At 45.6% G+C, this 23,841-nt stretch overlaps 1 protein-coding gene across 1 annotated transcript in view; it reads right to left on the bottom strand.

The window, feature by feature from the left end:
* The window catches only part of DOK4 (docking protein 4), a 74,361-nt gene that overhangs the window by 26,783 nt on the left and 23,737 nt on the right, over positions 1 to 23,841 (bottom strand). Inside the window, exon 2 of the mRNA XM_030204915.1 lies at positions 6,386 to 6,493. Coding sequence (XP_030060775.1) covers positions 6,386 to 6,493 — 108 coding nt within the window. The remainder of the gene's footprint in view (positions 1 to 6,385; positions 6,494 to 23,841) is intronic.

Below are 23,841 nucleotides of genomic sequence, written 5' to 3'. Positions count from 1 at the left end.
TCAATCTTCTGTTCACCATCCACACTGAGTCAGATTCATGAACTAGTTAGAAAGTTTTTTTTGTTTATTACATTTGTACCCCACGCTTTCCCACTCATGGCAGGCTCAATGCGGCTTATATGGGGCAATGGAGGGTTAAGTGACTTGCCCAGAGTCTCAAGGAGCTGTCTGTGCCTGAAGTGGGAATTGAACTCAGTTCCTCAGGACCAAAGTCCACCACCCTAGCCACTAGGCCACTCCTCCACTCGGGGTTTTTTTTTTTTTTTTTTTTTTTTTTTTACCCTTCGATGCCTAAGATCTATAAGATCATCGTTGAACTCAGCTAGTTTTAGAACAATTGCACGGGCTATTTTATTACCTTATCAGGACTATTGCAATTCACTTTATTGTTCTCTAATTGTGAAGCTGAAAAAGACGCTCCAATTGCTAGAGAATGCATCAGCCAGATTAATATTCAAGCTGGGTAGATATAGTGAAGCTACTCCTCTGCTACATGAACTACATTGGCTCAAAGTGGAGAGCTGAATTTCTTTTAAACTTTCTTGCCTAGTTTATAAATGCCTTTATGGCTTATGCTCGGAGACAATAACTTAATTTTTAATGTTATCAGGCAATGGATTTAATTCAAGAAGCAAGGGAAGGCTGCTCTTAAATGTTCCTTCTATGAAGAATGTGAACTGTAAATTGATCTGGGAATGTTCATTTCTTTTTCAATGCGTTAAAATGTAGAATAATATTCCGATTCAGTTACGCTGTAGGCTTTCCTATATTTTATTTAGAAAAGATCTTAAAAATTATTTGTTTTTAAAGCAAAGGTTGGATTACATTTTAATGCAATGTAATTATATTATTTGCTTGTTAGATATTAATGATAATGTATTAGAAAGTTACTAGTCTTTTTGATTTGTAAATCCTTCTTGTATGGGAAGTTCTTACTGGTTGTAATCCACCTAGAAGCATTATGTTAAAGAGTGGAATATAAATCTTATAATACAATACAATACGAGTGGCATTTTAGAAAGGACTTTCAGGTCGGAAATTAGATATCTAGGTCAGGATGTCCGAAGTTCTGCTAGAATTTTAGAACAGAATCTGCCAACATAGAGCCTGTTGTATGATACACAGAGAAATGAACATTTATGCACTGGTGAGGTGCGGCATGAACATCCATTTTAAAAATAAATATCTAAGATATCAACGGGTCAAAACAAGCACATAATTGTTTATATTGTGGAATAGCAACATAAACATCTATGTGCCTCAACATCAGGGGCGGACTGACCATTCGGGCAGGGCCCGAGGGCCCAGAGGCTCTGCCTGGTTGCCCGCCATGGAGGCAAATTGTAGCCCTCCCCAGTCCTACCTTGAAGGGCCTGGCGGTCTAGTGGCCTTTGCGGAGGCAGGAAAGAATCCCACTCTTTCCTGTCTGCTGCTGCTACTCTGCATGGCGCCACCTGCCCTGCTGTGTTTTAAAAATGGCCGCCACATCCTGTGGAAGTCTCATAAGACTGCTAAGACCCACAGGACTATCATGGTATGTCTCGGCAGCCATCTTGAAAAACATGGCGGCACCACCACCTCCATCATGCAGAGTAGCAGCAGCGGACAGGAAAGAGTGGGATTCTTTCCTGCCTCCTGAAGAAGCCACTAGCCCACCAGGCCCTTCCAAGTAGGACCAGGGAGGGCGATGGTGCAGTGGTGGGGCAGCGGGCAGTGGCCAGGGGGGCTCGAATGATCATTACTGCCCGGGGGCCCAACCACTGTCCACCCATGCTCAACATGAATATTTATCTAAGCTATTTTAGAAACATAAATGTTTATTTTTCCTGAAGCTGCCATAGAGCCCAGAGTCCCTTGCCAGTTTGGCTTTTGTGGGGGAGAGGGACATCAAGCATGGGGGGGGGGGGGATTAAGATGGCAACCCGTCCTAATCCCTGTGGTTGAGCGCTGCTCAATAGGAGCACTTTTCTGAAACTAGAGCTCCTAGGCAGCAGGTGTAAATCTTGACATATCTTTTAGGCACTAGACGTTCATTTCTCTTCTAAAGTGGGAAATAAATGTTCATTTCTTAGGCCCATCCTAGTCCTGCCCAAAACAAATCCGGACTACATCTCCTTGCCATTCAGATGTTCTTCAGTTTAAGGTGTGTATATCACAGCTTTGTAAAATCAGACCTTAGATATTTAAGCAAGATAAATATTTTTAAGTGCTGGTTTTTGCATGTCTATAATGCGAATGGTATTTCTAAAATAAGCACCAAAACCTCCATTCATTCTGAATTAAAGCCTATGCTCACTTTCTCAAAACCCACAAATGATACTTCTAAAATAAGCACCAAAATCTCTATTCATTTTGAATTAAAGCCTATGCTCATTTTCTCAAAACCCAACCAACTTTTATCCTCAGTTTTCTTGCTTACACAGGACTCTTTCAGTTTTGTTACCTGGCTCCATGTCATAAGTAACAGACTAATCTAGTCCTGATTTTATTCTAATGCATGCCTGGACTTATTGTTTATCATTTAATGACTTACTATGCCACTTCATTCAAACTGAATCGAAGTGGTTTACAGGTTAAAAACTACATAAAATAGAAATTAAAAATAAGAAAGGAACTCCATTATTTGATAGGACGGACCAATCACATGATTAGAAGAATAGCATTAAATCTTAGAAGTGGACCAAACCAGAACCAGGATCAGTTCCCACAGATGCAGACACAATAGAGCCTTAGTTATCAAAAGCTAGATTAAAAAGATGGATCTTTAAAGATGTCCTAAAAAGGGAATACGATCTCTCTAAACAGAGGGAGAGAGGGAGGGAATTTGAAAGGGCTGGCGCAAGAAAATAAAAAAGCACTGGACTGGGCTGACTCCCATCTTGCCTTGGATAGGTGAGATAGGACAAGCCTATTATCATTAAGGGACCAGAGAGTACGAGTTGGAGTGTAAGGAATAACTGAGGATCAGTGGTGTGCTGGTAAATGTTTAACAACAGGCTCTCTCCCTGGTCCCCCTCTGCGCCCCCTGGTCCCCCTCTGCACCCCTGGCCCCCCTCTGCGCCCCCCCCCCCCAAATTGCAGAGCTGGCTATGGCCGGGGAGAGAGCCTGGGGTGGGGGGGTGGCAATGCATTCCTCCAGGAAAAAAAATTAAATGATCCCAGGTTCCAATCTAATTCATGTTTAATGTGGGATAAAATGCCATAAATAAGTAAATAAATATAAACTTTTAATGCTGAGCACCTGATTCTCAAAGTGAACATATTCCAAACACTATAATGAAAATAAAATGATTTTTTTCTACCTTTGTTGTCTGGTGACTGTTTTTCTGATCATGCTGGGCCAGTATCCGATTCTGCTGCTATCTGTCCTCTTAACTCCGTTTCCAGGGCTTCCTTTCCATTTATTTCTTTCCTTTCCTCCTTTCTTCTTCATTTCTGGTCCTCAGCTTCTGCCTATTTTCTTCATCCATGTGCAGTTTTTCTCCTCTCTTCCTTTTCCCTCATCTCATCTCCTTCCTCACTCTTCTCTCCCCTCCATCCATGTCCAGCATTTCTTCTCTCTCCTCTCCTCTCCCCTGCCCTGCATGCACCCATGTCCAGCAGTGACCCTCCTTTCCCCTGCCCTGCATGCACCCATGTCCAGCAGTGACCCTCCTCTCCCCTGCCCTGCATGCACCATGTCCAGCAGTGACCCTCCTTTCCCCTGCCCTGCATGTACCCATGTCCAGCAGTGACCCTCCTCTCCCAGGGTTACCATTTTGTGTCCTCTGAAAAAGAGGACACATGTCACGCCCCCGCCCCCGCCCCCGCCACGCCTCATACCCCGCCCCCGCCACGCCCCTTCGGGTCCTCGTTCCGCCCCTCTATTCCCCGCCCCCCGTCACATGGTTCCCCCCCCCCTCACATATTCCCCCCCTCACTTACTATCTAGCCCTGGTGGTCTAGTAGGGTCTTCTCTTCGGGGCAGGAAAGAGCCCCCTCTTTCCTGACCGGAGCGCTGCCTGTCCTTGCCTGCTGCATCCTCCTCGGTGTGGCTGGAGATTCAAAATGGCCACCGAGAGTTGAAGTGGCCTCGCGAGAGTTCAACTCTCGGTGGCCATTTTGAATCCCCAGCCAGACCGAGGAGGATGATAGACAGGGGAGGCAGCGCTCCAGGCAGGAAAGAGGGGGCTCTTTCCTGCCTCGAAGACGTCACTAGACCACCAGGGAACATGGTAAGGAAGGGGAGGGGACGGGAGTAGGGTTACCACGGCGCCGATCGCCCGCCCACACGCACGCGCCTGCCCGCACCCGCGCCCACGTTTGTCCAGAAATCCGGACAAACGTGGGTGCAGGCAAAATCCGCCGGACGCCCCGGACATGCCCTCAAAAAGAGGACATGTCCGGGGAAATCCGGACGAATGGTAACCCTATCCTCTCCCCTGCCCTGCTTGATGCACCCATGTCCAGCAGTGACCCTCCTTTCCCCTGTCCTCCATCCACCCATGTCCAGCAGTGACCCTCCTCTCCCCTGCCCTGCATGCACCCATGTCCAGCAGTGACCCTCCTCTCCCCTGCCCTCCTTCCACCCATATCCAGCGCGACCCTTAGTACTCTCCCCTCCATCCACTCATGCCCAGGGACTCCCTTCTCTCCCCTGCCACCCCTCCCGAAATGTTCACCGGCGACTTCTCCCTCCCTCCCTCCGGGTCCGTCCCGTCCCTCGCCGACCTGACTCTTCTAATTCTTTGGCGGGGCAGGCAGTCTTGCCTGCCTGCTACCAGCGCTGTCTCTCCCCTGCTGGTTCGCGCTTCAAAATGGCCGCCAAGACTTCAGTAGAAGTCTCGCGAGGCCGCCTCTGGAAGTCTCGGCGGCCATTTTTAAAGTGCAAACTGGCAGGGGAGAGTCAGCGCTGGTAGCGGGCAGGCAAGACTGCCTGCCCCGCCGAAGAATTAAAAGAGTCAGGTTACAGTGAGGGATCGGGCGGGCGGGCGGGAGGGAGGGAGGAGAGCCGGCTCGCAGTAGGAAACAACCGGCTCGCAAGTCGGTACAAAATGTAACAACCGGCTCTTGCGAGCCGGTGCGAGCCGGCTCCAGCACACCACTGCTGAGGATGCTAAACAGGCTGATATGGTATTATGAAGAATCTTATGCTTTCTTCTTTCTTCTCTTAACTGTCTTGCCAGGGTCTCCTTGTTCATTTGGAACTTCTCTCCATGTCCTATCTCTAACTGCTAAAAAGTTAATTGGTTAGCGCTGAATATAGGCATAACTGGTTAACCTTTTAGTGGTTAAAAAAAACCTGGATATTCTATGCTGATCATCGGAAATGGGCCAGTAAATGAATATCCAGTTTAATGCCGGCAGCGGACAGCAAAAGTGCTGCCGGTTGAATATCGGGCCTTAAGTGTTCAGTGAAAGGTCCAGCCAATTTCAGAACAGAAGGAGGATCCCTCTATCCAGTATCATAAACAGGGGGTAGTGATTTATTCTGGAAGGAACTATACATGTCCTCAGTAAGATTCAAATCTTGTCTTTTGGTTTTGCCTCCCAGCTTAGACCCTTGCAGTGAGGGTGTGCATATGGAACCTATGGCCCTATCCAGTTAAGTTTTTAAGGTACAGAGACCTGATCACCCAGATCAGAACAGTCTAAGTAAAGGGGTCTAAGAGCACAGACAGCCATTTGGGTGTGCTGTACTGGGGACCAGCGGGAACCGGGAACCTCCTGCACCCGCTCTTGGAGCCTAGGAGTATAGGAGAAATCTGAGCTTACTGTATGATTCCAGCTGGGTATTCTGGACTCTTCTACATCTACAGAGAGACGCTTCGGGTCGGGTGAGAAGCAGCACTGTTTGCACTGCAGCGGTGAGGGGCTGGGACTCAGGAGGAGCATGCAGAGGTGAGGGGGGCTGCTGGAGTGCAGTGCCGGAAGGGGTAAGAAGAGGTGCTGTCTGGTGGGGGAGAGTCAATGATGGCGTTAATGCATTAAAAAATTTTAACGCAAGTTAAATAATTAACATGTTAATCGCATTATTAATGCGTTAAATGTACAGCTATAATATTTATATAATGAGGACAATTTCCAAAATCCATTTATCCACGTAAATGGCTGTCTGAAACTTGCCACCCTCCCTGCAGGTAAAGGTATATGCTAATGGTTCTTTGCATTTTTGTGCTGTCAGGATCTATTACTTTTGCCTTGAAGGCAGCTTACACCTTGCCACCCTCCCAAAAGCTGCTGCTCTAGGTAACTGCCTATTTCACCTAATAGTTAAGCCAGCACTGAAAGGAGTTGAGCACTTCTCTGGTCCCAGGAGCACATAATATAGAGAAAAATGTAGGGTGAGAAAGTGGAGAGAAGCTGATGGTGCAGGAATGAAGGAAAGAGATAGGACTTAGCTAACCTTAGGGCTTCCACGGAGCAACACAGATTTCTCATCAGGGTACTTCTCCAGCCGTCGGGGCCCCTTGCTAGAAGACTTCCTAAACACCAACCAACACCGGCGATAAATCTGAAAGAGATTGTAAGCATTAACTAGACAGATAGCATCAGGCTCTCAGATATATTGCAAAGGAAGAGTAGCCTAATGGTTAGAGCACCAGGCTTGATATCCAGAGGCACCTGCTTCAAATCCCACTACTACTCTTTGTGATTTTAGGCAAGTCACTTAGCCCATAGATTCTCTTCCTCCAGGGACAGGGAAATACCTAGCATACATCAATGTAACTTACATGAGCTACTGCTGAAAAAGGTGTGAGCAAAATTTAAAAAATATCTGTTCATAGGACAGGTATGGAGGGAGGAAAAAGCCTTCATAAAAACTAAACTGATAAATAAACACTTGGAAAAAATCACATAGAAAATACAAATATGAAATCAAAAAATCCAAATGGAACTACTATAATGAACAACTAGGTTCTGACTTCAAAGACATGAAAAAGTTATACAAGCTACTGGATAAATTACTAGACACAAAACCAGTGTCCTCAACAAAATCAGGAATCCCAACAGCAGACGATCTTGCTAACTACTTCAAAGGCAAAATTGTCGCTCTACGCAAAAATATGTCACAAGACTACACCAACCTTGATACCTTCCTTAATGAGCTAGACCCACGTTCAGAATAATACCCATCTGAGTGAACTTGGACAAATTTCGCCCAGATCACACAAGAAACATTAGCACTAGCAACCAATAAGATCTCTACAGCCTACTGTCAATTGGACACCTGCCCCAATTATCTAATGAACCCCCCCCCCCCCACCGCTCGATTCATCACTGAACTTACCTCCCACCTCAACTTCTTGTTCCAGCATGGCATATTTCCCAAAGACAAAGGTAATATACTACTCATACCATTATCAAAAGACACCAAAAAGAAAACTAATGATATCACCAACTACCGACCTGTGGCATCCATCCCACTTACAACCAAACTGATGGAAAGCATTGTAGCTAAACAACTTACTGAATACATCGACAATTTCTCAATCCTTCATGAATCACAGTCGGGTGTCAGACCTCTCCACTGTACAGAAACCGTCCTGGTAACTCTCCTAGCCAAGTTCAAAAAGGAAATCGCATTAGGTAAAAAGATACTCCTCTTGCAATTCAACTTGTCAAGCGCATTCGATATGGTTGACCATTATATACTATTAAGAATACTCAACAAGATAGGCATAGGAGGGAAAAAACTCAAATGGATCAAGGGTTTCCTAACCACAAGATCTTATCAAGTGAAAGCAAACTCAAACATATCACCATCATGGAGTACTGATTGTGGAGTACCCCAGGGTTCACCTCTCTCACCCATATTATTTAATCTCATGATGATCCCCCTTGCTCATGCCCTATACAAGCATAATCTTAATCCTTTTCTGTATGCGGATGATGTCATCATTTACATACCGTTCAACTCTAATCCAACAGAAATCACTGTTGCAATAAAGACTAGTTTAAGCTTAACGGATGCCTGGGCATCGGCATTCAAACTCAAACTCAACAAGGAAAAAACTCACTGCTTTATTCTCTCTTCTCACCACAAAACAAACCTCCCTTCATCCATAAAAACCCCGGAACATACTCTCCCAATATTGGACAAACTGAAGATCCTTGGAATTACTATTGATACGAACCTAACCCTGGAGAACCAAGCCTCTGCCACCATGAAGAAAATGTTCCATGCAATGTGGAAACTCAAACAGATCAAACAATTCTTCCCAAGAGAAACTTTCCATAACATAATTCAAACAATGGTACTATCGCATGTTGACTACTGTAACGCTGTATATGCGGGATGCAAAGAACAGATCTTAAGGAAACTCCAGACTGTGCAGAACACGGCAGCTAGACTCATTTTCGGAAAGACAAGATTCGAAAGTGCTAAACCCCTAAGCGAAATACTGCACTGGCTACCAAACAAGGAATGAATAGCCTTCAAAATTTGCACTCCGGTCCACAAAACAATCCATGGTCTGGCCCCAACCTACATAACCAAACTTATCGACTTACCAACTAGAAACATCATCGAATTATCAAGAACATTTCTAAACCTGCATTACCTAAACTGTAAAGGACTAAAATACAAATCAACATGTGCATCCAGTTTTTCCTACATGTGCATCCAGCTTTTCCTACATTTGCACCCAGCTCTGGAACGCATTACCTAGAAACATTAGAACTGTGAACACCCATCTAAAATTCCGAAAAGACCTCAAGACTCACCTGGAAAGCCTACCCAGCAGACCCGAACTAATTCATGAACAATGCATCACATCTATCGAACTAAGAAATGAACAATACCCCTTCCACATAATCCTATTACTTCAAATTGTATGAATTTTACCATTCCAGTTATATTTAAGTGTACTTCTACCCTTGTCCTACTCTTTATTGCTCACTAGAAGCTGTAGTCCCATCCCCCGGAGACTTATCAGCCTCATTGGGATTACTTCTCTCTATATGCTACTATATATTCGTCCCAGAGTTGTATTCTCTTTTCCGGAACCTTGTCAGCTTCCTTGCACCTACTGTTACTCTGTTTTCCACTCTGTGTATATTCCCGGAGTTGGTACTCTCCTCTCCAGAACCTGTAAGCCATATTGAGCCTACTGTTATGCGGGAAAATGTGGGATACAAATGTAATAAATAAATAAATAAATAAATAAGAAGAGACATAGCATAGATTGAACTTGTTAATAACAAAAACATTTCTAGAAATCCACTGGCCTACAGGGGCAACTGAATAATCTGCAGGGTTGCAAATCCTACATACTACTTACTTACTACTTATCATTTCTATAGCGCTACTAGACGTACACAGCGCTGTACACTTGAACATGAAGAGACAGTCCCTGCTCGACAGAGCTTGGGGGGGGGGTCAGAGCCCAAGATGAGGGGGTACATTTTGGTCCACCTCCCCGCCGCTGCCCTCCTGCTGCCACTTCCCCCCCATGGCTGCTACCACCTCCCCGCCGCCACCCTCCTGCCGCTGCTTCTGCTCCCCACCGCCCCCCCCCCCCCCCCCCACCAGCTAAAGTGTTAGGCCTGCGCTGGTCCCACATTGCCTGGCGCCCTGTTCTGTTTTCAGTTGCTGTGCATGCTCATTTTAATGAGCCAATTTGAGGGGGCCAGGCCCCCCATAGCTACACCACTGCTTTTAGCTAATTTTCAATGGGAAACTGAGCAGTTAATTTCCCTTTCAAAACTGCTTAAAAAGTATACACATACACACGGGAGGTAATTCTAAAGCAGGGGGCAACTCTGCTTCCTAGAATACTAGCATAGCAGGCAAAATACGCACCTATAATTTAACCATGGAACTGGTGAAAGAGCTTGTGCCTAAATTGTTGGCAATACACCCACTCTTCAACTCCACTCATGTATACACACTACCTATCAACAACATGCTATGCGAGATACAGTGGGAGAAATAAGTATTTGATCCCTTGCTGATTTTGTAAGTTTGCCCACTGACAAAGACATGAGCAGCCCATAATTGAAGGGTAGGTTATTGGTAACAGTGAGAGATAGCACATCACAAATTAAATCCGGAAAATCACATTGTGGAAAGTATATGAATTTATTTGCATTCTGCAGAGGGAAATAAGTATTTGATCCCCCACCAACCAGTAAGAGATCTGGCCCCTACAGACCAGGTAGATGCTCCAAATCAACTCGTTACCTGCATGACAGACAGCTGTCGGCAATGGTCACCTGTATGAAAGACACCTGTCCACAGACTCAGTGAATCAGTCAGACTCTAACCTCTACAAAATGGCCAAGAGCAAGGAGCTGTCTAAGGATGTCAGGGACAAGATCATACACCTGCACAAGGCTGGAATGGGCTACAAAACCATCAGTAAGACGCTGGGCGAGAAGGAGACAACTGTTGGTGCCATAGTAAGAAAATGGAAGAAGTACAAAATGACTGTCAATCGACAAAGATCTGGGGCTCCACGCAAAATCTCACCTCGTGGGGTATCCTTGATCATGAGGAAGGTTAGAAATCAGCCTACAACTACAAGGGGGGAACTTGTCAATGATCTCAAGGCAGCTGGGACCACTGTCACCACGAAAACCATTGGTAACACATTACGACATAACGGATTGCAATCCTGCAGTGCCCGCAAGGTCCCCCTGCTCCGGAAGGCACATGTGACGGCCCGTCTGAAGTTTGCCAGTGAACACCTGGATGATGCCGAGAGTGATTGGGAGAAGGTGCTGTGGTCAGATGAGACAAAAATTGAGCTCTTTGGCATGAACTCAACTCGCCGTGTTTGGAGGAAGAGAAATGCTGCCTATGACCCAAAGAACACCGTCCCCACTGTCAAGCATGGAGGTGGAAATGTTATGTTTTGGGGGTGTTTCTCTGCTAAGGGCACAGGACTACTTCACCGCATCAATGGGAGAATGGATGGGGCCATGTACCGTACAATTCTGAGTGACAACCTCCTTCCCTCCGCCAGGGCCTTAAAAATGGGTCGTGGCTGGGTCTTCCAGCACGACAATGACCCAAAACATACAGCCAAGGCAACAAAGGAGTGGCTCAGGAAGAAGCACATTAGGGTCATGGAGTGGCCTAGCCAGTCACCAGACCTTAATCCCATTGAAAACTTATGGAGGGAGCTGAAGCTGCGAGTTGCCAAGCGACAGCCCAGAACTCTTAATGATTTAGAGATGATCTGCAAAGAGGAGTGGACCAAAATTCCTCCTGACATGTGTGCAAACCTCATCATCAACTACAGAAGACGTCTGACCGCTGTGCTTGCCAACAAGGGTTTTGCCACCAAGTATTAGGTCTTGTTTGCCAGAGGGATTAAATACTTATTTCCCTCTGCAGAATGCAAATAAATTCATATACTTTCCACAATGTGATTTTCCGGATTAATTTGTGATGTGCTATCTCTCACTGTTACCAATAACCTACCCTTCAATTATGGGCTGCTCATGTCTTTGTCAGTGGGCAAACTTACAAAATCAGCAAGGGATCAAATACTTATTTCCCCCACTGTATGCCTTGGGTGAATCTCTTCATAAAGGTGGTTAATAAATTCCAATAAATAAATGCATGAATTTACAGAATAGCAATTAAGTGGATTTTTGGCATATACGAGCTTATGTCCACATGTACTAATTACAGGCCTGTCGTTTCTATTCCATTGTTGACTAAGGTAATAAAGGGAATAGTTGGTACTCAGCTTATGATTCACCTTTCCTCGTTCTTCCTCTTGCATAAATCCCAGTCAGACTTTAAGCCTTGTTATGGTACTGAGACAGTCTTATTATTTATTTATTTATTTATTTATTACATTTGTACCCCGCGCTTTCCCACATACAGCAGGCTCAATGCGGCTTACATAGTAAAAGAAAAAGCATTACAAAGAACATGTAAGAGGAATATTATAAACTGTGATAAACACAGTGACAACAATGCCCAAGAATATATGAATTGGAATAGGGAAGGTAGACAAGGATAGGATAGGGAAGGTAGACAAGGCTAGGATAGGAAAGGTAAAATGGTAAAATGGAAGGAGATTGGGAGGGATATGATAAAAAGGATGGAGGGGATTTGAAAATAAGGTGAGAGGTATAATTGGTGTCAGAGTCAGTGTCATCGTCAGAGCAGGAGTATTGTAGGTGGGCTGGTAGAATTAAGTTGGTCCATTAGGATAAGCTTGCTTGAAAAAATGGGACTGCAAGTCTTGGCCACCTTGGTATCTGATTTTAGGAAAGCAATCAGTCTACGCTTTAAGTTTTTAGTGATGCAATTCGATATGTCAAGTGCCTTTGACCTCGTTGATCATGAGTTGTTTTTAGGCTGGTTGGACCAATTTGGACTGTGCGGGAAGGTTCACCAATGGTTCCACGGCTTCCTAAAATCTAGATCGTATCGGGTGAAGTTGTCAGATTCTCTCTCACCATCCTGGTCTCCTGACTGTGGGGTGCCACAGGGCTCACTGCTATCTCTAGTCCTGTTCAATGTTATGATGGCTCTGTTAGGTGAAAGTCTGGATGCAGCGGGGTTCTAGGGACTACCTTAGACTTCATAAGAGTGCGCTATAAGTTGGTTCTTTCTGCAGACTTTAGATACCAAGGTGCTAAGTGGTGGAACTGACTGCCAATGGTAATCAAGGGTCAGCCTAATTACTTGGTATTTCGCAAAAGACTGAAAACTTTCCTTTATGAAAGGTTTCTACCCACTGATGGAGTGTTAGATTGTAACTGGCCATCAATGGTTTATTATTTAGTTCTCAAATGAGAACTAAATAATAAACCATTGATATTTTGTTACTTGATATTTTCTTTATCCTATATAATAAAATGCACCTCCAAGATACTGAAGCTGACTGCATGGCTGAGGCATTCCTGCTTTCTGTATCCATCTCCTGAATTGACATCACGTACTTCCTGGTTCGTCACAAGCAGAAGTGACCAACCACACGAGGTTTCTCGGCTTCAGAATGTTGGAGGTGCATTCTATTAAATAGGATTGTTCAGTTCCTTGACGCACAGCCAGAGCTCAGCGTCCTGCACAGTAACGCTCAGACACCAGAGAGAGAGGGGGGGCCTGACACCAGAGAGAGGGAGGGAGGGAGGGAGGGAGGGGGGGCCTGACACCAGAGAGGGGGGGGAGGTATCTCTGTCACACATACACTCTCTCTCACACACACTCTCTCTCTCTCTCTCTTTCTCTCTCTCTCACAGTCAATGTCTTTGTCTCTCTCACTCTCACACACTGTCTCTCACACACTCTATGTCTCACACTGTATCTCATTCACTCTCTATGTGTCACACAGTCACTCACACACTCTCTTGGTCTCATACACTCAGTCTCACAGAGAGTCTGTGTCTCACACACACTCTCTCTCTCGCACACACTGTATCTGTGTGAAACACACTCTCTCTCTCACACTGTGTCTCACATACGCACTTGCACACACCCTCATTCTCACACACACACTCTCTCTCTCACAGACACACTCGCACCCAGACTCACTCTCTCTCTCCCACACACACACACTCACACATTCACTCTCTCTCTCACACACAGTCACTCTCACATACACTCTCTCAAACATACACAATCCGAGGAAAACCTTGCTAGCGCCCGTTTCATTTGTGTCAGAAACGGGCCTTTTTTACTAGTGGTATTATAAACTTTGCCTGTTGTTTTATTTATTGTAAACCACACTGAATTCATGTATGTTCAGGACAATGTGGGGTATAAATGTCAAAAATAAACAAACAAATAAATGTATACATGTATATACTTTTATTCCTTTCATTTACACATGTCTTCGGTGTATAAATCTTGGTGCCCACTTTATAGACTTATCCCCATAGTGCCTGCATACATTTGCACCTTAATCAGGGTTATAACAGTGCAGTTACATTTCAAAATCCAAATGTAGGCACATTGTTTATTTATTGGGACTTTTTTAAACTGCCTTAATGAAGAGATTCACCCAAGGCGGTGTACAGCAGGTACAGTTTAACATAAAACTTACAATTTTGTTAACAGAGTAACAATAGTAAAATAACCAAGAATAAACATAAATAAAATACATGAGGTAAACTTGAAAACGGTAAGTTGAAGCCTAATAACAGAAGGAATGGATCTTCAGAAGCTTAGCGGAGATTGGGTGACAGAGCCGGTGGTGGGGGGCGGGGCTGGTGGTTGGGAGATGGGGCTAGTGCTAGGCAGACTTCTACGGTCCATGCCGTGAAAATGGCAGATACAAATCAAGGTCAGGTATACACAAAAAGTAGCACATATGAGTTATCTTGTTGGGCAGACTGGATGGACCGTGCAGGTCTTTCTCTGCCGTAATCTACTATGTTACTATGTATGTTACTATGTATACACATTTAACAGCACTGGAATTCAAAAACCAGAAATATAATACAATGTTAGCATAATACTAATGATACACCCAATAAGCATGCATTAGAACATTCAACTAACATTGATATGATGCTAAAGATTTTCTAAAATATGGCTTAACATATAGCTGAGGGACCAAGACCAGATATATGTTGGGAACAAGTCTAAGTAGACCCACCATCAAGAATGCTTCTTTTCAATTCAGCTACATACATAGAGGGACATTTTCGAAAGAAACATCCAAGTTGCAATTTGCAAAACGTTGAAATCCAGGGGCGGGGAAACCTGTATTTTCGAAAAAAAAGATGGACGTCCATCTTTCATTTTGAAAATACTATCAGAGATGTTCAACTCCTTAAATTTAGACGTCCCTAGATTTAGACATCCTTGAATCTGGACCAGTGGCGTAGCTACGTGGGGCCTGAGGGGGCCGGGGCCCCCGCAGATTCACCCCAGGACCCCCCTCCCGGCGAACCCGCCCCCGCCGCCGCCTACCTTCACTTTTGCTGGCGGGGGATCCCACTCCCCCCCAGCCGACGTCTTCTCAGTACTTCCTGCTCTTCAATTTGTTTGCTGACGTCCTGCATGTAATTGTACGTGCAGGACGTCAGCAAACAAATTGAAGAGCAGGAAGCGACTGAGAAGAAGACATCGGCTGGCGGGGAGTGGGATCCCCCGCCAGCAAAAGTAAAGGTAGGCTGCAGCGGCGGCGGGTTCGCGGCGGGAGGGGGCGGCAATGTCGGCGGTGGGGGGGGCGGCGCCGGGGGGAGGGCTAAAATGTGCCCCCTCCCCCGGGCTCTGGACCCCTCCCCCACGGAAGGCTGGCTACGCCCCTGATCTGGACGTTTCTGACTTTCGGCGATTTTCGAAAAGGCGTCTATGTCAAAAACGTCCAAATACAAGCCATTTGGATGTGGGAGGAGCCAGCATTTGTAGTGCACTGGTCCCCCTGACATGCCAGGACATCAACCGGGCAGCCTAGGGTGCACTGCAGTGGACTTCATAAATTGCTCCCAGGAACATAGCTCCCTTACTGTGTGTGCTGAGCCCCCCCAAAAAAAACACAAAACCCACTACTCACAACTGTAAACCACTACCATAGCCCTTACGGGTGAAGGGGGCACCTATATGTGGGTACGGAGGGTTTCTGGTGGGTTTTGGAGGGCTTCCTGTTTCCTCCACAAATTCAACAGGTATGTATGGGCCTGGGTCCACCTGTCTGAAGTGCACTGCACCCACTAAAACTGCTCTAGGGACCTGAATGTGCTGTCATGGACCTGAGTATGACATCTGAGACTGGCACGTAATATTTTTAGTGATATTTTTTGAGGGTGGGAGGGGGTTAGTGACCACTGGGGGAGTAATGGGAGGTCATCCCCAATTCCCTCCAGTGGTCATCTGGTCATTTCAGGCACCTTTTTGTGCCTTATTCGTAATAAAAGCAGGTCAGGGTGAAAACGTCCAAGTTTTAGTCTTGGACGTCTCTGCTTTTTTCCATTATGGCTTAAAGATGTCCAAGTCTTAGGAACGTCCAAGTCCCGCCTTCACCATGCCTCCAATACACCCCCCTCAGATTTGGAAGTCCTTGTGATGGACTTCTGCTAGAGACATCCAAAATCGGGTTTTGATTATACCGATTTGGACGTCTCTGAGAGATGGACGTCCAAGTGCCGATTTATGTCAAAAGATGGACGTCCATCTCTTTCGAAAATGAGCTTGTAAGTGAGTTGGGAATAGTCTTGAATTGGTTCCAACAATTTTTGAGAACCAGGATCTATCATGTAAAAGGGAGGGATAGCATTTCATCATAGTGGAACCCTGGCTGCGGGGTGCCACAAGGCTCCCTGCTTTCTCCACTTTTATTTAATACTAAGATAAAAGGCCCGTTTCGGAAATGAATGAAATGGGAGCTAGCAAGGTTTTCCTCAGAGTGTGTGTGTTTTACAGAGTGTGTGATAGAGAGAGAGTTGAATGTGTGAGTGTGTGTGACAGAGTGTGTGTGTGATAGAGAGTTGAATGTGTGAGTGTGTGTGACAGAGTGTGTGTGTGTGTGTGTGTGTGTGTGTGTGTCTCCCCCCCTCCCTCCCAGTTCCAGGGTCCACCCACCCACTTCCTCCCTCCCTCCCTCCCAGTTCCAGGGTCCTCCCTCCCAGTTCCTCCCTCCCTCCCAGTTCCAGGGTCCACCCACCCCCTCCCTCCCTCCCTCCCTGTTCCAGGGTCCCCCTTCCCTCCCACCCTCAGAATGAAGCTTGGAATGTAACTACCGAGAGAGAGTAGCAGAGTACCAAAATGAGGCTTGGTTTACTGTCAGAGAGAGATGAAACAGCAGACTGACGGTTGTTTGCAAGTGCAACACTCCAGTGGCATAGCCAAGGGTGGGCCCGGATGGGCCCAGGCCCACCCACTTTGGGCTCAGGCCCAACCTGTAGCATCACACCTAGGATGTGGCTGGTAGGGATTCCCAAGCCCCAACAGCTGAAAACTCCCAACATCTGTCCCTTCTGCACACATTTTCATATGCAGTAAGCAGTGTCTGATACATACCGCTCACTCCGGCCTCACAACCTTATTCCCGCCTATGCGGAAACAGGAAGTTGCATCAGTGGGAAAGCTGTGGGGCCAACATGAGCAGTGTGTATTAGTTGCTGCTCGCTGCCAGTGAAAATCTGCTATTTAAAAGGTATGTGGGAGAGGGAAGATGTTTGAGAGAATATATGGCATGCAGGCGAGAGAAGGAGAGACCAAATCACCTGTGGGACGGTGTGGGGTTCTTCTGCCCACCCATCTTGGGCCCAGGCCCACCCAAAATTGGGTGTCTGGCTACGCCCCTGCAACACTCATTGGTTGAATATTTGCTATTCAAGCAATGAGTGTTGCACTTGCAAAAAAATAAAAAATTCCCACTGCAAGTCTTCAAATGTAGGCCAATTTGGCGGAAAATCTTCCCAACGTGGGATTGGCAACACTGCAGAAAAAGGACCGGGAGGGGAGAGGATGGGATGCCTCTTACCTGCGCATAGCTTCACGAGCCGGCCCGGTCACTGCCCCCTTCCAGCCAACCTGGGCGCTGCTTCCCTCCCAGAGGGGCGTCGTCGCTGGAAAAGGACCGGGAGGGGAGGGGATGCCTCTTACCCGCCCATAGCCTCGCGAGCTGGCCCCCCTTCCGTGACACTGACGACCCCCCTTCTCGGCAAAATCCGTCCCCCGCCGCCGTCCAGTACCTGTCCTGACGGGGGACCCCAACCCCCGTCAGCCGAAGTCCTGTGCTGGCCTTCACGGCGTTGCTTCGGTTTTCGCCGAGAAGGGGGGTTGTCAGTGTCACGGAAGGGGGGTCCAGTAGGCCGTAACACGGGGGGAGGGGGGGTTGTTGTAATCAGAGGGAGTGCGGAGCGTGGAACTCGGTGGGCAAGGGGGGGTCTGTGTTGCCCCGCTCCCTGCCACTTGCTCCGAAGTGGCAGGGAGCGGCGCAATGACAGCTGATTCCCAGGCAGGGGGAGGAGTAGTTGCTTTGGAATCAGCTGTCACGGTCGTCAGTGCATGCCTGCCTAGCAGACCACCTCCGAGGGAGGAACGGTCCCAGGCACATTCAAACGTTGGAGGTGAGAATTATTATATAGGATATATATTAAGATCACTCAGTTCTTTATTTGACGAGTCAGAGATTACAGCTTTATCATATGCTGTCAACGTTGTTGTTTTTTTTTTTGTTTGTTTGTTTACTGTGTCTTGTCCTGGAAAGTCTGGAAGATACTTTTGGTTTCTTTAAAAGATTACATTTCAGTCATAGATAGAAGAGCTTCAAATATTGTTTAAAATTAAACAAAAATAAAATGAAAACCTTATGGTTTGGAAATGTTGTTAGAACTTTATGTAAAGATCTTGTGTTACCTACAGGTGAAAACGATTGATAATCAGGGATCATTTTAGATTCAAATTTGACTTATACCAATCAGATTAATGCGTTTAGTAAGACATTTTTTTTAAGCTTAGGCAACTTAGAGCAATTAGATCATCACTTCACCCACATAACTTTAGGGTCTTGGCACAGGCAATCTTGCTTCCACAGCTGGATTACTGTAACTCCTTGTATGGCAGTATCTCAGCTAAATTGCAGTATCAGCTACAGCTTCTGCAAAATACAGCAGTTAGATGTTCGGTAAAGGTCATTCTGATTCTGTGACCACCTTTATGAGAGACCTTCACTGGTTATCCACTCAACAGCAGGTTAGATTTAAAGTAGCCTGTTTGGTTTTTAAGTCACTCTATGGCCTGAATTCTGAAGCTGCAGTAGATCTCTTGGCTTTTCCGACTTCTCGGCATAGTAATTGCTTCTTGTGTACTTTACAAATGGGCTACCCTAGCCCTAAAAACATATGTTTAAGATATATTCATGAGAACTCGTTTTTGTTTCAGGCTGCTAAGATTTAGAATCAGCTTCCTCGGGAAATTAGACTTATACCATCATATTTAACTTTTAGGAAAGCGTTAAAGACATTCTTGTTATAATGTATTGAAAAATGTTGAAAAGCATGAGAATGATTAGAGGTTATAGTTTATTCTACGGTTCAATATATATCCTGGTTGTGTATTTCCCTCAAATGTATAGGTTTATTCTGTTTGTAAACTGCTTTGAATCCCCCAGGAGAGTTGGCAGTATATAAAACGCTACTATTACTACTTATCATTTCTATAGCGCTACTAGACATACGCAGTGCTGTACACTTGAACATGTAAGAGACAGTTTCTGCTCAACAGAGCTTACAATCTAATCAGGACAAACAAACAGGAAAATACGGGATAAGGGAATTATTTATGGTGGGAATAATAAAACAGACATGCGTACTGATTAAGTGATTATGGGTTTGGAGTTAAAAGCAGCCTGAAAAAGGTGGGCTTTTAGCCTAGAAGACAGCCAGAGATGGAGCTTGATGTACTGACTCAGGAAATCTATACCAGGTGTATGGTGCAGCAAGATAAAAGGAACAGAGTTTGGAGCTGGCAGTGGAGGAGAAGGGTACAGATAAGAGAGATTTACCAAATGAACATAGTTCCCAGGGAGTAGTGTAGGGAGAGATACGAGTGGAGAAGTACTGAAGAGCTGCAGAATAAATGGACTTATAAGTCAATAAGAGGAGTTTGAACTGTAGGCGGAAACAGATAGGGAGCCAATGAAGTGACTTGAGGAGATGGCTAATATGAGCATATCGAAAATGGCAGAATATAAATTGTGCAGCAGAATTTTGAACAGATTGAAGGAGAGAAAGATGGCTTAGTAGGAGACTGGTGAGAAGCAAGTTGCAGTAGTCTAATTGAGATGTGATAACAGCATGGATAAGGGTTTTGGTAGTGTGCTCAAAAAGGAAAGGACGAATTTTGTTGATATTATAGACATAGGCGCCCTGTATAAGAGGCTTGGGGAGGCTAAGCCTCCCCAGCCCAATCTTGACGTTCCCCTGGCTGCTGCCCTCACAAATGCAGGGCTTCCGCAGCAGCCAGGAAGCTCTCCCACCATCCTTCCTGCTCTCCCTTGACCGGCAGCTCTCCTTGCCCCCCCCCCCCCGCCAGGGCCCACCCAACATCCCCTCGCAATTTGCCTGCCTTCACCCGTACCCGTCGCCATCAGTGCCGCCTGCCATTCATCTCACAGGCAGCCTCGCTCCCGCTCCTCCCCTTTGCCGCGTCCTCGGCTCTCTCTGATGCACTTCCTGTTTAACAGGAAGTGCATCAGAGAAAGCTGGAGGACGCGGCAAACGGGAGCGGGAGCGAGGCTGCCTGTGAGATGAATGGCAGGCGGCGCTGACGGCGACGGGTACGGGTGAAGATAAGAATGCTGCAGGGAGTCAGGGACAGAGGCAGCGCCGGTAGGGAAGACCGAGGCAGCATGCTGGCTGGTGGCAGGGAGACAGAGAGAAACAGGAGCACTGTTGGGGTGATGGGGTAATGCTAGGTAGTGAGGGTGGGGGAATATGCACAGCAAGAGAAAATGTTGAACATGGATGTGGGAGAGAGAGAGAGAGAGAGAGAGAGAGAGATATGCATGCTGTATGGGGATGGGAGGGATGCTAGAAGGGGAAGGAAGAGGATGAAAGAGATAGATGTTGGGCCCAGGGTGCAAGGAAAGGAGATACTGAGAGTGATATGGGCAGTGGGAGAGAAGAAGGAGGGGTTGTACATGGGGATGGATGAGAGGGAGGGATAGATATACACTACGGGGGAAAGAGAAAAAGAGGGAGATTGTGGATCCAGGGACAGAAGGGAGTGAAGAGAAATACTGGATATGGATGGAGGGGAAATTGCTGAATTTAAGGGCTGGATTGGAACACTTTGAGGGCAGATGTTTAAAGTGGAGAAAGGATAGGGACAGGGCTACAGATGGTAGACAGGACACATAAGGACACAAGAGGATGATGGACATGGTGAGAGAAAAAAATATCAAATGGAAAGAAGACACTGCATAAAACAGAAGACACTGGGACCAAAGTGAATAGAAAAACTAAATGATCAGACAACAAAGGTAGAAAAAAGTATTTTATTCAGAATTTATTAACTGGAATATGTCAGCTTTTGGAAATATGCATTTGTGATGTTTTGCATGTAAGTTTAAATTTTTCTAGTACTGCTGCGTGCTGAGTCTGACTTCTTGAGGTAACTTTCCAGTTCAGTATTTTGCCTTCATATCTGTTGTGTCATGTGTTTTTCATGTGTGATCAAGGTGCAGTATTCTGCTAGCGTGTAGTATTTGCAGCCCTTTTTGGGTTTTTTTTTGTTTCACTAGGTTGTGCACTGGTGTTTTAGAGCCCGGTGTAATTACAGTGCTGCCTTTCCACCATAAGGTTGTAGCTCGTCCTGTCCTTGGAATTAGTACTGTTTTTAATGTTTGGTAAGGTTATGAGTGTGTTTTTGCACAAGTTTGTGTATAGTGTTTTGCAGTGGAGAAATTGTGTATTGGCCTTACTGAGGTGGCACCAAATCATCAGAAAGGGGTTTAGAGCCTAAATCATGACACACTACCTCTTGAAGGATCTACATATAGTCGTTCATAAAAGGAGCTCATTATGAACACTTTCCACTCTAAAAGGGTGTTTTGTGCCTCTACATGAGAATTGCGATATTATGATCCCTTGTTTCATATTGTTGATGGTCTGCATTTTCCGTATGGGTGGTATATTGGTTTATTAGGGTCTGCCCAGTGTTATGGTACAGTAAGGTTTATGAGTGTGTTTTTGCACAAATTTGTGCATAGTGTTTTGCAGTTGAGCAATTGTGGTTAGTACATGCTTTAAGCAACCACTTTATTCTTTGACATACGATACATATTTAATATCTAAATTTAATAAAAGGTATTAATTGTGACTTATTTTTACTTATTTTTTTTCTGTGTTGTCAGACAATTGTAGATGTAAGCCCCGCCCCTGGCCCCACCCCTAACCCCACCCCCTTTAGCCTCCCCAAACAGTTGGGCCACCGACCGCCTATGATTATAGAGAAAGAAATGACAGGTTTAGAATAGAATAGAAAGAGGTACTGACACTTGGGGGCCAGGGGGACGCTAAAAAGCCATTGCTGAGATCTACTACCAAGTAGAATGTTGTATCATGAGGAATGGCTAAAAGGATTATTGCAGGGTTTGGGACAACTGTAAATGAGGCAATGATGGATACTGACAGTGTGCAGATGTTGCATAAATATCCAGGCTTCCTTTCCGGTCTTTAGTACCAGAAGGATAGGAATATTACAGGACAACTTTGCTGGACAGATGACTTTCTAATCTAGTAGATCTTGTTTCATCTATTTGAAGCCTTCTTCAGCCCTGGGGTTCAAGATATATTGGGAAACCTTGGGCAGGGGCTAGCTGGACCTAGAACAACCTTTATGGGTTCAATCTATATGCGGCCAACTTCAGTAAGGCTGGAGGCCCACAGGCCCTTGGTGACAGAGGGAAGGTGTGTTTCAAACTCAGAATCTAGTTCCTCCCTCCGCAGGTAATTTTCTGAGGGGGCGTATCAGGGGTGGAGAATGGACGGAAAGTGGATGTGGAAGCAGTAACCAGTTAGCGCTTGAACATTAATGTGCACTAACTGGTTACTGCAGGGTTAATGCAGGAGCTGTTATTGCCCCTGTGACGTCACAGGGTCCCATTGAGCAAAAAGGAGGGGAACCATGCCAGAGGTGTGGTGCACTGGATGTGTGTGCGCTGACTCTGTCGCACCAACAAAGGAGCGTGACTAAGGAGCTCCTTTGTACTCTCCTTGGTGAGACAATGGTGAGCCTGAGGGAATTTTCTGTGATTACAGTATTTAATACTGTAACTTAATAGTTTAATTTGAGCAAGATATGTATACAATCAATTCCTGTTGTTGGGCAAGGGCTCACGCCTTTTTCTGTAGCAGCTCAAGGTGATTTACATTCAGGTACACTAGGTTTTTCCCTGTTCCTGGAGGGCTCACAATCTAAGTTTGCACCTGAGGCTATGGAGGGTTAAATGACTTGTACAAGATCACAAGGAGCAGCAGCAGGATGATACACAGTCCACTATCCATATAATTATCCAGATAAATGCAGACTAGAAAAATGACCTTACATAAGAATACTCTAATATTACATAAGAATAGCCATACTGGGTCAGACCAACGGTCCATCTAGCCCAGTATCCTGCTTTCAGCAGTGGCCAATCCAGGTCACAAGTACCTGGCAGAAATCCAATTAGTAACACCATTCCATGCTACCAATCCCAGGGCAAGCAGTGGCTGCCCCCATGTCCATCTCAATAACAGACTATAGACTTTTTCTCCAGGAACTTGTCCAAATCTTTTTCAAACCCAGTTACGCTAACCTCTGTTAACATATCCTCCAGCAACGAGTTCCAGAGCTTAACTATTCTTTGAGTGAAAAAATATTTCCTCCTATTTGTTTTAAAAGCATTTCCATGCAATTTCATTGAGTGTCCCCTGGTCTTTCTATTTTTTGAATGAGAATCACCACTCTCCATGTAACAGCAGTGCTCGCTGCTCTTTATATATATCCAACACCACTTGCAGCCCAGATAGTGACACTGAATATATGTAGGTAATTCAAATGCTGCAGCTGGTGTTTAAAATGCTGATCATGGCATTTGAATAGTGACCCACTAATGTATAAGATGAGTGAGCTAAATTACATACTTTCTAATTACATTAGGAAAACACACCTTTTAGAAACCCAATGGAAGGATACAGGCAGAGTACCTTTGGATCTTCTTCCTGCGAGCTCCGCCTGAGCCACCTGCAGCCTGACTTAGTCACCGGATCAGGCCGGGGTCGTCTTCTACATTGCCAGTCCCGGCTGCTGTGCGTTTTCAGCTACTTCCACAGTCCATTTTAGACCCTCTTCCCTTTTCCCTTCCTACCCTGTTCCTTTTACCCTATCTAATGTAATTGTAATTGATTCCTGTACATTGTAAGCCACTTTGAGTCTGCTTGTTGTGGAAAAAAGTG

This window comes from Microcaecilia unicolor, chromosome 5 (genome assembly GCF_901765095.1).
Source record: "Microcaecilia unicolor chromosome 5, aMicUni1.1, whole genome shotgun sequence".
Lineage (NCBI taxonomy): Eukaryota > Metazoa > Chordata > Amphibia > Gymnophiona > Siphonopidae > Microcaecilia > Microcaecilia unicolor.
Note: the sequence above shows the minus strand (reverse complement) of the source record. Positions and strands in the feature narration are given on the sequence as shown.